We start from the raw sequence: 16,298 nt of genomic DNA on the forward strand, positions 1-16,298 counted from the left end.
GCGCAAATCGCGGCACTTTGCGCGCGCAAAAGACCACGAAAAGCACTTCACGTGCTAACTGTTTAGCACAACCGTGCTAAACAGTTTGCACCGCTTTGTGAATCAAGCCCATTACCTTCAATGTTTAGTACATTCGATAGTAGCAATTAAACTTAATAAATTAAACAATGCTCAGCAACAGATGCTGTGTCCGTGCGGAGTATTACATCATCCATAGTTAAATATCGGTGCACTGAATAATAGGTCACGTACCTGTCTAAGAACTTAAGTTTTGGCTGCCGTTCTATGCAGGTGATCTCAGCCACCTTACCTTTAAAAATAGACAAGGGTCTCGACATAAGGAAGGTATAGCTTATATCATTGTATCCGCTATAAATATGTGGGGTAGTGGATCCGGATTTATACACATATGTGGATATTTATGTGAGGCATCTGCTCTATGGCAGTGGCGGCTCAATGCCATTGCACACTCTCTCTGTCTCATCAACGCATGAACTGTGAATGATGGATCCTATCGGAGCGGCTGATCTTGCTCATCATCTGCGCTAATATCAGTCCTCGCTCCACTTGGGGTCGGGTCGTATTAAAGCGGGGGGATCCTGATCCTATTGAGGTGACTGACCCTGCGCATAATCTGCGCCGGTATCAGTCTTTCCTTATACTTAGATTCTCCAATCACCATATTAGGGGAATTCACTTTTATGTGCTTTGTGTCTATCAGCAGATTTTGCACAGCCAGGTAAAAGTGTTTTGTTTTAATTTAGTAGTTAGGAGAGCTGGGGCTGCACTGGAGTTCAGTGTGGATGCCTAATTTGCATACACAAAGCTCAAGTCTATTAAACCTTGTAATGAAAAACAAAATAGACAGTGACGGCAGGCAGACTCTAATGAGGCTTATCAGTTCACATCAGTTCAGGAATGCTTTATACAATATTTATTTTTCTCAGACCCTTGCAGTCTCTTGAAGTGTACATAGGAAATGTTCAGTTCTATGTCAGTTTAATGTCTATGGCAATTCAACTAGACACATAAAACAAGGAAACAGAGCCAGGTTCTGGTGCAGTGCTTTTCTGAAATGACTACTTTAAAGCAAACTTGGCGAAGTGGAATAGGCAGACTATAAATATATACTCTCCACAGTGGTTGTACCTGCGGCCCACCTCTACTCATCTTCTCTACACCCTAAATTCTCCTGAGAGTTTTATGTTTAAGTCCCACCCCTCCTGGCAGTCACACTATGGGGTGGATATGGAAGCCAATTTCATTAACAGTAAACTCCCTTTCACCAATTATAGGGTGACAGCAGCAAACAGAGGGGAACTAATGACTCAATCTAAGAAGATTCTTCTATAATGGAGTTTATTAAACATTTTTGGCCTGATGTGACTATTCTGGCAAGGCAGTTTTGCTGATGAGGGGAGGAAGCATGTGGTCTAGGGGCGGTGTTTTACAATAACGCCCATATTACGGCGAGCATATAAGCTGTATACCTGTTTTATCGCCAAAGCTACCTTAAAGAGGGAACTCCAGCCTAAACAAACATACTGTCATTAAGTTACATTAGTTATGTTAATTAAAATAGATAGGTAATATAATCTCTTACCCACACTGTTTAAAAAAAACAGGCAAATGTTTGATTTCATGAGGGCAGCCATCTTTTTGGTTGAAAGGAGGTGACAGGGAGCATGAGACACAGTTCCAACTGTCCTGTGTGCTGAGCACCTCTCCCAGTTGCTAGGCAACGTGAATAACAACATAGGAAATCCCATCATGCTCTGCACAGCATCAGGGAAAAAAAGCCCGGGCTTTTTTTCTTTGATGGGTGGAGCTTAGGTAAAAATGCAGCTAAATCTTTATAGAAAAAAAAATGCAGCTAAAAATGATGCTTTGGTAAGAAAAACAAAGTTCTGATGCTATGAAACTGTTAAAGAAACATCAAGCCTTTTCAGTTCTGCTGAGTAGATTTTTAGTCTGGAGGTTCACTTTAAGGTACAAAAAGCATTACATTAATTGTATTTAGAACTTTTAAATTAGAGTGTGCCTGATTACCTAAGTTTTCAGCCTAGTGTGTCCCTACCCTCAGTTGTCAAACATTCCGCAAAGGGAGATACTGTATGCTTGGCAGTTGGACGTTATTTTCCACAATGCAGCGAGGTTCACAGACAGGAACTGTCAGGGCCATGGTCCTGACATCACACTGTAGGAGGGGTTTCACCACAATATCAGCCATACAAAGCCCCCTGATGATCCGTTTGAGAAAAGGTAAAGATTTATCGTGGAAAAGGGGGTATCGGCTACTGACTGGGTGAAGATCTATTGTGGGTTAAAGTTCCTCTTTAAGTGACACAGGACATCAGAAGCTGGATCAGCGCCCCTTAAGTCTGCTTAGTTTCATTATGACACAAAATGAAAGAGATGCCAAACTGTGCTGCCACCTCTGCACCCCACAATACCAGGTTCTTCCTGACCCCTACACCCAGGCACAATAAGGCTAGGTCCACACTAGACCCGGTTGCAGGACGGACACTGCAGTCCGGATCAGGGGAAGTACCCACCGTACTGCAAACTGATGAAAGTGCATCAGTTTTGCATCAGTTTCCGTTCAGGTTTTTCCCTGACAGAAAACGTCTCCATCATTATGAAGGAGTGGGAGGATTTTTTTGGGCCAATCATAAAGCTCAGGCTATCCGTTTTCACATCCGTTTTTTGCCTGTGGAGCTGGAGATGCGTTTTCTCATTACTTTCACTACCCCTGCGTGTATCCGTGGTCCTGATCCGTTGCGTGAAAATGCAGCAGATCCGGACCTTCCGTTCAGGTTTTGAAAACGGATCCCCGCAAACGCAGACGGATCCGTTTTTTACTTGGGTGAGGCTGGCTGCTATTTTCAACATTAGTACCTGGGACTCCGTTTTTCATCAGGTTTGAAAAACGCAGCCACGGATACGTTTCCGGACCTAGTGTGGACTGGCTCTTATACCATAAACAATGCGGAAAAGGACTTAAAGTGTATCTGAGGTTATCCCAAAACATCTCAGATGGTGTTGGGCATGCATTATACTTTCTCCTCTTTAGCTGAATGTATGTAATGCAGCCAGCAAACCTATACGTTATCCTCTGATGTCAGGTTTTCAGTTAGCCCCCAGGTAAAAAGGACAGGCCAGAAATGCAGCAAAGATGTCTCACCTACAAGCAAGCTTCTCAGCTAGCCCCCAGGAAGAGAGGACAGGCCCAAACTACAGCAAAGATGTCTCACCTACAAGCAAGCTTTTTAGCTAGCCCCAGGAAGAGAGGACAGGCCGAACAACAGCAAAGATGTCTCACCTACAAGCAAGCTTTTCAGCTAGCCCCCAGGAAGAGAGGACAGGCCCAAACTGCAGAAAAGATGTCTCACCTACAAGCAAGCTTTTCAGCTAGCCCCAGGAAGAGAGGACAGGCCGAACAACAGCAAAGATGTCTCACCTACAAGCAAGCTTTTCAGCTAGCCCCCAGGAAGAGAGGACAGGCCCAAACTGCAGAAAAGATGTCTCACCTACAAGCAAGCTTTTCAGCTAGCCCCAGGAAGAGAGGACAGGCCGAACTACAGCAAAGATGTCTTACCTACAAGCAAGCTTTTCAGCTAGCCCCCAGGAAGAGAGGACAGGCCCAAACTACAGCATAGATGTCTCACCTACAAGCAAGCTTTTCAGCTAGCCCCAGGAAGAGAGGACAGGCCCGAACTGCAGCATAGATGTCTCACCTACAAGCAAGCTTTTCAGCTAGCCCCCAGGAAGAGAGAACAGGCCCGAACTGCAGCATAGATGTCTCACCTACAAGCAAGCTTTTCAGCTAGCCCCCAGGAAGAGAGGACAGGCCCGAACTGCAGCAAAGATGTATCACCTACAAGCAAGCTTTTCAGCTAGCCCCAGGAAGAGAGGATAGGCCCGAACTACAGCAAAGATGTCTCACCTACAAGCAAGCTTTTCAGCTAGCCCCCAGGAAGAGAGGACAGGCCGAACTACAGCAAAGATGTCTCACCTACAAGCAAGCTTTTCAGCTAGCCCCCAGGAAGAGAGGACAGGCCCGAACTGCAGCAAAGATGTCTTACCTACAAGCAAGCTTTTCAGCTAGCCCCCAGGAAGAGAGGACAGGCCGAACTACAGCAAAGATGTCTCACCTACAAGCAAGCTTTTCAGCTAGCCCCAGGAAGAGTGGACAGGCCCAAACTACAGCAAAGATGTCTCACCTACAAGCAAGCTTTTCAGCTAGCCCCCAGTTAGAGAAGACAAGCCCGAACTACAGCATAGATGTCTCACCTACAAGCAAGCTTTTCAGCTAGCCCCCAGGAAGAGAGGACAGGCCCGAACTACAGCAAAGATGTCTCACCTACAAGCAAGCTTTTCAGCTAGCCCCCAGTTAGAGAGGACAGGCCCGAACTGCAGCAAAGATGTCTCACCTACAAGCAAGCTTTTCAGCTAGCCCCCAGGAAGAGAGGACAGGCCCGAACTACAGCAAAGATGTCTCACCTACAAGCAAGCTTTTCAGCTAGCCCCCGGGAAGAGAGGACAAGCCCGAACTACAGCAAAGATGTATCACCTACAAGCAAGCTTTTCAGCTAGCCCCCAGGAAGAGAGGACAGGCCGAACTACAGCAAAGATGTCTCACCTACAAGCAAGCTTTTCAGCTAGCCCCCAGGAAGAGAGGACAGGCCGAACTACAGCAAAGATGACTCACCTACAAGCAAGCTTTTCAGCTAGCCCCCAGGAAGAGAGGACAGGCCTGAACTACAGCAAAGATGTCTCACCTACAAGCAAGCTTTTTAGCTAGCCCCAGGAAGAGAGGACAGGCCCAAACTACAGCAAAGATGTCTCACCTACAAGCAAGCTTTTTAGCTAGCCCCAGGAATAGAGGACAGGCCCGAACTACAGCAAAGATGTCTCACCTACAAGCAAGCTTTTCAGGTAGCCCCCAGGAAGAGAGGACAGGCCCAAACTACAGCAAAGATGTCTCACCTACAAGCAAGCTTTTTAGCTAGCCCCAGGAATAGAGGACAGGCCCGAACTACAGCAAAGATGTCTCACCTACAAGCAAGCTTTTCAGCTAGCCCCAGGACGAGAGGACAGGCCCAAACTGCAGCAAAGATGTCTCACCTACAAGCAAGCTTTTCAGCTAGCCCTAGGAAGAGAGGACAGGCCCAAACTACAGTAAAGATGTCTCACCTACAAGCAAGCTTTTCAGCTAGCCCCAGGAACAGAGGACAGGCCCAAACTACAGCAAAGATGTCTCACCTACAAGCAAGCTTTTCAGCTAGCCCCCAGGAAGAGAGGACAGGCCTGAACTACAGCAAAGATGTCTCACCTACAAGCAAGCTTTTCAGCTAGCCCCAGGAAGAGAGGACAGGCCCGAACTACAGCAAAGATGTCTCACCTACAAGCAAGCTTTTCAGCTAGCCCCCAGGAAGAGAGGACAGGCCTGAACTACAGCTAAGATGTCTCACCTACAAGCAAGCTTTTCAGCTAGCCCTAGGAAAAGAGGACAGGCCCAAACTACAGTAAAGATGTCTCACCTACAAGCAATTGCCCTTTTCATACATTTAATGGGTCAGCAAGGCACTTCCCAGCAATATATATATACGGTATATTCTTATTTTTTTAATTAGCTTAACATTCCAGAAGTTTCTGTAAACCATTGCTATCTTAGACAAGTACAAGACTTCTCTCCTCGGTGTAGAGAAAATGGCTGAACTGTCGATTTAAAATGAACCTCTGAGGACAGAAACATGGGAAGCAACCATCATGAAAATGTATTATGCAAAAAAAAAATGTCAATGACAAATTAATTATGTGTTCAATTCAAAATTTTCAGCACAATATTAATTTGATGTATGAGGTTTTCAGCCTCTATACCACAGGTGTCGAACTCCAGGCCTGGAGGGCCAGATCCATGCCAGTGTTTAGAATGGACTGAGAAAGAGGAATGTGTTCTACCTGATGGACCACACCTTTCCTGATTCAATCCCATCAATTAATTTGAGCTGTGCCAAAGATATGTGAGGATCTTGGCCCTCGAAGGGCTGGTTTGACATCCCTGCTCTATACGGTGGCAGAAGAAAGCTAAGCAGTACTCGATTGAGCGTTGTTTGACTTTATTTTAGCCACTAGATGGCTGCAGAACTCTCTTCTGAGCAATAATTTAGCAGAACAACCTGTGTAGGTTCAAAATGAGGTAACGCAAGAGCTGCTCGGGCTTACCCCTTTTTACAGAAAATTCTACACCCGAGTAACTCTCAGGGTTACTACTACTACAAAAAAAAAAAAAAAATTTAGTAAGAGCAACCTCATGTTTCTGCCTCCCACGAGGTTCGAACAGGAATTTGTAATAATTTCTAAAAGCCACTCTGAAGTTAATGTAAAGGCGGTTCAGACTGAGTGGGCATCAGCAGTCAGTCAGGTGTAGGTCACTGAGGGAAAGTTTAGGATTTACTAACAAGTGCAGATGGCCTTTCCTCTATTTTATAAAAACCCTTTCAAAACACTGCTGGAACTAGTCATGATCGCTAATTACAGGTTCACAAAATTTTATGTAATTTTCATAATTATGAATTATTCAGAATTCAAGATGGATTTTCGTGCAAAACACAATTTTGTGTTACCAGTAATTTCGTGTCATTTTCTTGTTTTACAAGAAATGACCATATTACGAGTAAGACAAAATTATGATTTCATGCAAAATTACGACACAAAATTACAAATTTTCTGATAATTACAAATTACAATTACGAGTGTCGTAATAGCAAATTTTGTGTCGTAATTATGAAAATGCTAAATTTCAGCTCATCACTGGCTGGAACTTGGATTTTATCTACTGTCTCTTCTCATACTTAAAGGGAACCTAAACTGAGAAGGATATGGATTTTACTTTTCAAATAATACCAGTTGCCTGGCTCTTCTGCTGATCCTGTGTCTCTAATACTTTTAGTGACAGCCCCTCAACAAGCATGCAGATCAGTTGCTCAGACTGAAGTCAGACTGGATTAGCTGCATGCTTGTTTCAGGTGTGTGATTCAGCCACTACTGTGGCTAAAGAGATCAGCAGGACTGACAAGCGACTGGTATTGTTTAAAAGGAAACATCCATATCCCTCTCAGTTTAGGTTCCCTTTCAGTTCTCCATTAGCTGAAAGTTCATCGTAGAGGTGTGAGCTGTCTGGGCTCAGTGCAGCGGATTCTCCATCTGCTTTCAACTTTCACTCAACATCATTTCACAAACCGCTTTAGCTTATCCCTGTTTTAAACTGTGATATGTCACATAATAAAAGCAAATGTAATCACGAATCAGCCCAGGCAGCAGATAGGTTACCTGCTAACCTAACATTCTGAGTGCAGGGCATCACGACTCAAGAAGCAAAGAAAGATAAGAACAGAACACACATTTGTGCCCAACAGAAAATGTAAGAGGAGGGATTCCTATTCTTACAAATGCTCATCTATAACATGTACCCTCCGAGCATTGTGGTGAAACGGGTGGCGAGTGGCCGTTACCAGGTTTTACATTTCCATTACAAAATCTTTCCACCTCTGCCTGGAGCACCTATAAAATATTACCATGTTGGGTGCCACACTGAAAAACAAGAGGAAAGAAAGGTGTGTGTTCTCCACAGCGGCCTATCAGATTTTACATGAGATAACTAGGAGTGTAGAAAAAGAAGATTTCTCATTGGCTGGCATGGAGAATACAGATGATTTTACTTATCTGTTACGAAAGCCATGAAATCTAAAGTATGAGTTCATCTGCTTTGACACAACCAACTCCATGATGGATTGAGCTGGTGGGAAAAATCACAAAGTGGCCTCAGGGACATCAGTGGGAAGAAGTCCACAAACAGTTATGGATTTGGTGAAACCCCCAACACACAAAGAAAGCAGATAATCCTTTCTTCTCGATCTTAATGGTCTTAGAACATACGTGGTGCTAGTAACTAGAATGCTCAGACTTGTCTTCAGAATCTGTGAGAGCCACACCAAACTGATCAGCGATTTAGCCTACAGCTGCAATTCTCAACCTAAATATTAGTCTTTTGTGGAGTAACTCTAATCTTAAATATTAGATCCCATGTCAACCATTAACTTATGACGTCCATAAACATGTATGTCTAAGGTGAGCCCATAGTGGATACTAGAATATGAACCCACTATTATATCCTGAAATAGAATTGTTTCCTAAAAGTACTGTTGTTTTTTGACCTGTTGAACCCTTCCTCCATCTAATCCAGAAGTCTTAAAACTATGTTTAAATTTGACCATAACATGGTTGAATCTAGAGCTGTGTTCATTCTCTCTGCTAACACACTCCTTATGCCCTCCCTTCTGATGACTCATGCTGTCTTGTTCTCAGTATACAAAGACAAAACAGCTGCTTTGTGTGCTCAACGCTGTCCAGGCATGAGCCTGAGAAAAGCAGAACACTGCATGCAGAGTAGAGACAGGGAGGGGATAAGAAGGGGCTTAGCCGAGAGGCTGGACAAAGCTGTATATCCCACCATGCAATGTTTCAATTTAAAGTGGACCTGAACTCAGTACTTCCTCTATGCCCTAAAAGATAAGCAACAACCTGATAACCCTTACAGAAAAAAAATCTTTGTTACAAATCCTGTAATAAATTTGCAGTGTATCTACTTCCTGCTTTCATGGAAGCAGACATGGGGTTAACACCCTGTGTTTACAAATCAGCTGCTTTGCCGAAGCAGCCAGCTGACACAGCTGAGAGATCAAATTAAAGTGGTGATTAGCCACAGATGTGGGGGAATTAGACAGACTAAACTCTCTAAATACATACAGGGTGCATTCCTCTATGTTTTCCTTCTGTCCTGTGCAAGAAGAATTCAGGTCCACTTTAAACAATTTTCAGATGGCTGGATTGGAAAGAGGACAACTTTCAGGACGTAGTGGTGGATTCACTACAAGGTCCCTTTAAATGTCCATGTTTAACCATAATCACCATCATGACTTCAACCGTATTTGGCACAGTCGTGACAACATAAAAAAAACACAGTAAAAACATAATCACAAACAAACTACTTAAGACACCAGAAAGTTCTCTCATCTAATCGCTTACAGGATCCAGTCCTATAAATTCTAGTATGAGGTGGCGTTTTTCACCTCAAGTTCACAGGAACTCCTAGAAGGCCATGTATTGAGGGTTCCGTCAAAGAGAAGTAATTCTAAGATGCATATATATTGTCACTGGAGCAATATGGAGTCCACCATTTTGGCTGTAATGCTTGTTCACGTTGTGTTTTTAGACAGTATACAGATTAGTAACTTGGACAATTACATTTGCATTCTGTCTTTAGGTGAGTTAGAACGGACATTTTTTTGTCCATTCTTCGCTCATCCAGTGAGCGGCTCCTATTTTGTAAATAGGAGCCGTTCACACTTGTCATGCTGCATCAGATCTGCAGGGTCCGTTGCAGTAAGCGTACCGCACTTCTGTTCAATCCCAGATAATTCTGGGCAGGTGGATGCGTTCCAGTGGTACAGTGGTAATGTATCTGCCCCAGGCTCCAGCCTGATCACTGCAGACCATCGGAGCGGACACTAAACTATCTGCTCCCGCTGGCCGCACGTGGTCCGGCACAAGTGGGTACACAGCCTAAATTAGAAAGCGCTACATAGCAATAGTAATTGTTGTCCACAAAATACATACAATTCCCCTGTCCTGAGTTATGCTGCCTGAGGCAAATTCCTGAATTCATAGCCTCTGAGTGGAACATTCAGTGGAACATACCTAACTTTACTTGAGATCATATCGGATTGGGTATATATCGCACTAGTGGTGAGGGCTAAATTGGAGATGCATTCACACCCAAGGGACGTAGATGTAGATAAAATGGTTCTGCAATGTTCTGACTTGCTCTATTTATCTTATGATATTGTAGGGTGATCAGAAGCAAATGTTTGGGAAACTATAGATACACTTAAAGGAAACCTCAAAAACATCACCTGTTGGGAGGACCTGAAGACCAGAGTTGATAAACATAGGTGCAAAATGTCACACGTAAAGAGCGTTTAGAAGAGTGCGTAGCACTTGTTATGAGATACTTTGAAGAACCCATACTGCTATGTTGATTTGATATATTTCCATAGGTTCCTACAGTAAAGAATTGATTAATGACTTAAGGCATTTATCCATGTTAAAAGTGAGCAGCCTAGAGAAATTCTGATTGCTATTACACAACTATAAACCTTTGGGTCAAACGTCACCAAACCATGACTCCGAAGCCATTGAAGCACCACTGAGACACCAAGAGCTGTAAAGACGGTGCTCATGTTATATGCTCTGGGGCAGAATCTTGATTTTTGTTAACCCTCCCAGAAAAATGGCACAGAGCATAATGAGGACACCAGTTCCACAAAAACTGCAGGAGAAGCACGATTTCTAATGTTGCGGAATATCAAGCACTTACAGACTCACAAAATAGCATACAAGACGAAAAACACTCAATGTAACTGGCTTCTTTCTTCACTTGTAAACAAGAAACTGTAAATCCAACAAAATAAAAATAAAGTTGTAAAACGGGCGAGGAGACCAGTTTCCATCTAATCTGTGGGACTGGACATCCTGGCTTGATTCTGTAGAGAGCGCAAGACAGTTTGCTCAGTAAGTACCAAAGTATCAAATAAAAAATAATGGGAAAAAAATAGGCAAAGCTCTTCGGGATAGGTGATGGTTGTGCGTGCGTTGTCTGACCTTGTGCAGTGCTGCGTTGACTGGCAGTAAAAGTAAAATATAAAATAAATATTAATAAATAAAACAAAATATTTGATGATCACCGCTCTGCCATGCTTTTCCGATATTTGTTGAGTTGGTTAGTGAACGGAAAGAGTAAGCAGCCTGATGTTTGAGATACAAGATCCTTTTGTACCAGGTCCTGACCATGACAAAAGGGACACTGACCAATTAGTTGCTGTTCAAGTCTTCTGTTCAACTTCTCTTTCATATCACCTAGATAAAAACATGGCTTTGTACTGGACCTTCTGTGAGCTTTCTCTGAGGGCTTTTTTTTTTTGGGGGGGGGGGGGGGGGGGCGATGACTGTAATCTGCATAGCTCAAAATGAACTGAACAGACAACTCCACGCAGCGTCTAAGTCTTATGAACTTCCCTCATTCCCCTCCTGAGTCCAAACTGTATTTCAGATGTTCCTTCTTGACCTTCATCTCCAATAGGGTCTATAAGGCCCTTCTATCATTATATGAATTGGAGAAAAGAAGAAGGCGGCTCTCTCATACATGCCGTGGTTTCTCTTGTTTGGATTCCCGATGTGTATTTGAAGTTGCTGTTGGCCTTATAATTTCTTTCAGTCCTTTAAGAAGTCTCCACATCACTTGCATTTCAATATTCTGCAACGTGGCACAGCCAGCAGCATAACAGTGAGCAAGAAATGCCCAGGATTACAATTTTTTAGATTGGCCAAGCCCCTTTGGCGAAGTGATTGAACGTCAAAATAAAAAGTGCCCTCAGTAAACTTATTGCCCCAATAACGTTGCCTGCAAAGAAAAGTTCAAAAAAGATTATTTACATTAAGTTAACTGCAAATAAATAGTGTTGGTGTTCAAATTAGGGTTATTAAAATTCGGAAACCCGAATGTCACCACTCTTTAGCACCCAGAGAAATGGACAGGGTCAGGGGGAGCAAACTTATTTGCTCTTCATGTTAAGCTTTAGGTGACTCATGTGAAGCAAATAAGTGAACTCCCCCTGACCCTGTCCACACGTCTGGGTGCTGAAGTGGGGTGATTGGCAAATTTGGGTTTTCAAATTTCAATAACGGAATTCCAACAGCAACACTACATATGAATAATGTTCTTCAAGCAAAAGTGAAACTGAAAATAAACTTATGAGATATTCAATTGTATGTGTCGTACTAACGGCAAATAGAACATGAGTTACATGGAAAAGAGTCTCATTGTTATTTTCTATTTCAGATCTGAATTTGTAAACAGTTGTTATGCTAAACACCGGCCATGACGGTCTGTTTTGGAGCTGAACGAAGTAGATTTTACATCAAACAGAAGTAATGATCCTTTGAACTTTTCAGCAATAAAACCTTATCAGCATTGCTTCCTCAACCAGATACCAGTGTTTGCCTTCAATGCTAAATTCAACTTTCTTTTGGTGTGAGTAAAGGTGCCCATAAATGATACAACCGAGTGAGTCCCTCCTCTCTGGTAAGGTACCTGCACCTCTGGTTGGAATACACTTCACCAGAAAGGAGGGACGGACGTTAACTACTTCACCTCTAAGTGTTTTTTCCCTTAAAAACCAGAGCAATTTTCACATTTCAGTGCTGGTGCCATTCACTAGTCAATAGCTTTATTACTACTTATCACACCTAAATGATCTATGCATTGTTTTGTTTTTTTGCTACAAATTAGGCTTGCGTGGTACTTTTTGTTAAAGTGGAATGAAACCCAGCATTTCGTGTTTGCTCTAAAAGATTATTTACAGCATATAATATACGAACACAATTTTTTTTTTTAGTAAAACAGCATTCAAAGGGTTAAATCACAGGACTGACTTTTTCTCCTGCAGGGGCAGCCTCATCTGAACTGGTGATAACCTTATCTTGTGTTTACATTCTTTATTTGATACAATTAAGTAAACATTCTCTTACTGTGTAGAAACTTCTGCTAATAAGCCCTGAACTGAAACACTGCTCAGAAATCATTACTGGGTGCATTTACAATAGAATTACAACAGTTATGAATAAAATGCACCAGCAGCTTTCAAAGTGTAATGCTCTGCTCTGCTGTCTGCACAGGCAGACAGCTTTTTGACCATTTTTTAGGTCTGAGTGCTGCAGGTCTCTGGAAAAAGAGACCTGTCTTCACTCTGCAAGTTTCATAGTTACTCTGCTGGTGAGGAATTTGCATCCACTTGTCATGCAAATTGCTTAGCTGCTTCCTTTGATGGCTTGCCATTTAAATGCCATTTCTTCCCAGAATTCCCTGCTGGTCATGATGGTTAGTTTCCTGCTAACTTGTCTGGAGTCTCAGCCCTCTGCTCATAGTAGGCTATTATTGCTAGCTTAGAGTAGATACCCTTTGAGAGTTCGCCCTGCATTCCTATTAGTGCAGTCAGATTTGTGTGTATTTGTACTGCCTATTCTGTTGTGTCTTGTCCTTGCGATTGCACTGGCGTCAGCGGTTAGCGATAGTGAATCATTCTGTCTGTTTGGATCACACTCGCCCTAGCGTTGGAGGCGGTGGATCTCTCCGTATTCTGTCTTGGAGTTTAACCTCGACTGCGGTAGCTGCTAGTTATTCCTTCTGTCTGTCTTGTTGTATGGATTGCGCTCGCTATTGCGGAAGAGCAGTGGATTCTTTCAGTCCTGTTCCTGTGTACGGATCGCACCTGCTCTTGCGGAAGAGCAGTGGATTCTTTCAGTCCTGTTCCTGTGTACGGATCGCACTCGCTCTTGCGGAAGAGCAGTGGATCCAATCTGACTTGTTCCTGTTGTCTGGAGCAAACACTTGCTGTTGCCTGAGGTAAGGCAATTGATTAGCAAGCGTTTCTGTTATTTGTTTGTTTGTGTTCTGGGTTCATTTGGTAGTTAGGGTTGGCGCGTTTTGTCTCTGTTGCGCTTTTCATGCATAGACCGCGCCATTAGCGTGTTTTGTCGCTGTTGCGCTTTTCGTGCGGCGACCGCGCTTAGCGAGTGCGTTTGTTATTTTCCTTGTTCTGATCATTATTGTTGCTGTGTCTCTCTTATGGCCCATTCTCACGGGCAACTTTTTAGCATGTCGCTAGCACACGGGAACGTGTGCGCGACATGCCGGCGACAGCTCGTCACCAGGTCCCTCCGCATACACACGGCGGAGAGACCTGGCAACTGATGCGGCGGAAGCTGTCGCTGTTGTCCCTCCCCCCGCCGGAAGCGCCGTCTATTTGCAATTATGTTGCTGTCGCTAGTCCGCCGCGACAATCGCCTGGCGACATCAGCGACGGGCAACAGTTCGGGGTATGCGCCCGTCCAACGCCGCATACTCACGGGCGACCTGTCGCCGCAACACGCGCGCACCGCATGTTGCGGCGACAATTGTAGCCCGTGAGTATGGGCCATTACTACACTTGCTCTGTCTTCATTCAGTCTTGTGTCGCTGTTAGCAATCGCCATCTCTTGCGATTGCTTTCTCACTTGGTTTTCGCTGTGGTGTGTTCACCGTCGCCAGGTGGCGACGAGATTGGTGGACATACAGACATTCTTTCTCTGTGCTTATTCAGTCTTGTGTCGCTGTTAGCAATCGCCATCTCTTGCGATTGCTTTCCCACTTGGTCTTCACTGTTGTGTGTTCACCGTTGCCGGGTGGCGACTAGATTGGTGGACATACATACATTCTGTCTCTGTGTTCGCTCTCTTTTACTAGGGGCTATCTTGCCCTGTATTGCTTCCCCTCGTACAATTCCTATCTGGCATCTGTGGCACTGCAGTGGGTTTATTCCTCTGCTCCTCTGCACTCCACAGCTCCATCTGCCGGTGGGAATTCCTCTCTACAGGTGCATTGCACCGCAGCTGGGTTCTGTTATTCAGACGTTTGTGGAGGATTTCCGCAGTGTCGGCGCGCATCTTGTGCGCTGACCACGGAGATATTCCACAATCGTTACACAAAGTAAATAAACTGAACTTTGGGAACTTATAATTTCTAAATGAATAATAATACTTGTGCACAAAAGCAAATATGATAATTGTATGGGTTATAAAAAGTAGGAAAACACATTTTATTCAATATTTTGTCTTCGTTTAAAACCGCTTTAAGAATTATTTCATTTTATATGCATTTTAAAGGGAATAAGAAGAAAGAAACATTGAAAAAAATAATTATTTCTCAGATTTCAGCCATTATAGTTTTAAAATAAAACGTGCTATTGTAATTAAAACCCACACATTTTATTTGCCAATTTGTCCCAGTTATTACAACGTTTAAATTATGTCCCTAGTACAATGTATGGCAACACTATATTATTTGGAAATAAAGGTGTATTTTTCCATTTTGGTTTTGGTTTTCTCATTGTTCTCAATCAATAATTACAAACCCTTCTTTGCAAAAATAACAGTAATACACCCTCATGAAATACATATTTTAAAAGCTAAGTCCCTAAGGTAACAATTTATGTATTTTTTTTTTTTTATTCTGTACGTTTGGGGATTTTTTTGCCTGTTGTATGGGGGCAGGGGGAAATATAAGGTGTTCATGGGCTTATTATAGGTATAGTACATTTATATTGAAATCTTTATTATTGTATTTTTTTTTTTACCACATTTGCCTGTCTGGTTAGATTGCAGAATCACTGCGTTCCAGCCAGCAGGAAGTGAAAGGTAATTTAATTATTCCTAATTAGATCCTTAGGCCCATATGCAGTTCACGTTTTCTCCTGAGTTTTCTCCTAGGTGATGTTTCCAAACCTTGTCATAAAAAGCCTTTTAAACCACCAGCAAGTAAGAAAATACTCAAAATAATTTCAATAGTACCTTTTCACCAACTTTTAGGTACTTTTTCAATTGTTAAATGCATCAAAGTTATTTTAAAGAGAATATGAAAATTATGTCCTAGGTCCCAGGAGATATCTCAGGAAAAAAAGTTAAAAGCATGGGCCTTAGATTGGCTTTGAGAACATATGTTCCCATTCACCTACCAATACATACATTTATTTAATATGCAAACTTCTCCTTTACGTTTCGCCACAACAAAAATAGATGTTCAGAAATTAAATTTCAGTAAATGATACTATCAGGAAGAAATAAGGGAGTCCTCTTTTATATATTTTTTTAAGTTGACATCCAATAATGAGGTAGAGCTATGTCTTGCGAGCCTTTTCAATAGAAAACATGGTGAAAGGAAATGTGTATGTTCTGCCCGGTGACTACAATAAATTCACACACACACGTACATTCACGACAGAAGTAGAACGCAAAAACAGAGATGATGACTAGAGAAAAACCATCTGTCCTACATCACAGTTCTAAGTTAAGACCCTGTTTTCACACCTCAGGAAACACCATCCACTCACCGCATTATCATGGTATTAACAGGAATAGGTTCTGACTGAGACATTTTCTGCACGCTGGCTGCTTGAGGGACTTCCTGAAAATGTAAATGGAGGATATTTTAAGATACTGCATAGATAAGCTAAATCCCTGTCCATTATATCTCCATTACTCAAACAAAGATTTGTATTTGCTTTCTCTATAATGTGCTGGATGGTGCAATCAGCATACTTACAGAGTGAATCAACTACTGTTTAAAATGGAGTCTGAAGCTA

The 16,298-nt window shown here is 42.7% G+C and overlaps 1 protein-coding gene across 12 annotated transcripts in view; it reads right to left on the reverse strand.

The window, feature by feature from the left end:
* Nucleotides 1-16,298, reverse strand: part of PPFIA3 (PTPRF interacting protein alpha 3) — a 214,984-nt gene that overhangs the window by 5,468 nt on the left and 193,218 nt on the right. For 11 of the 12 annotated variants that reach the window (XM_068241130.1, XM_068241131.1, XM_068241139.1 and 8 more), the window contains 2 exons: nucleotides 16,047-16,120; nucleotides 11,058-11,524 (listed from right to left, as the gene is read on the reverse strand). In XM_068241130.1, the coding sequence (XP_068097231.1) occupies nucleotides 16,062-16,120 (59 nt within the window). In that variant the 3' untranslated portion in view covers nucleotides 11,058-11,524; nucleotides 16,047-16,061. Of the gene's footprint in view, nucleotides 1-11,057; nucleotides 11,525-16,046; nucleotides 16,121-16,298 lie in introns of those variants that run through there. The other variant, XM_068241128.1, reaches the window with a different exon arrangement.

This window comes from Hyperolius riggenbachi, chromosome 6, assembly GCF_040937935.1.
Source record: "Hyperolius riggenbachi isolate aHypRig1 chromosome 6, aHypRig1.pri, whole genome shotgun sequence".
In the NCBI taxonomy this organism is placed as follows: Eukaryota; Metazoa; Chordata; class Amphibia; order Anura; family Hyperoliidae; genus Hyperolius; species Hyperolius riggenbachi.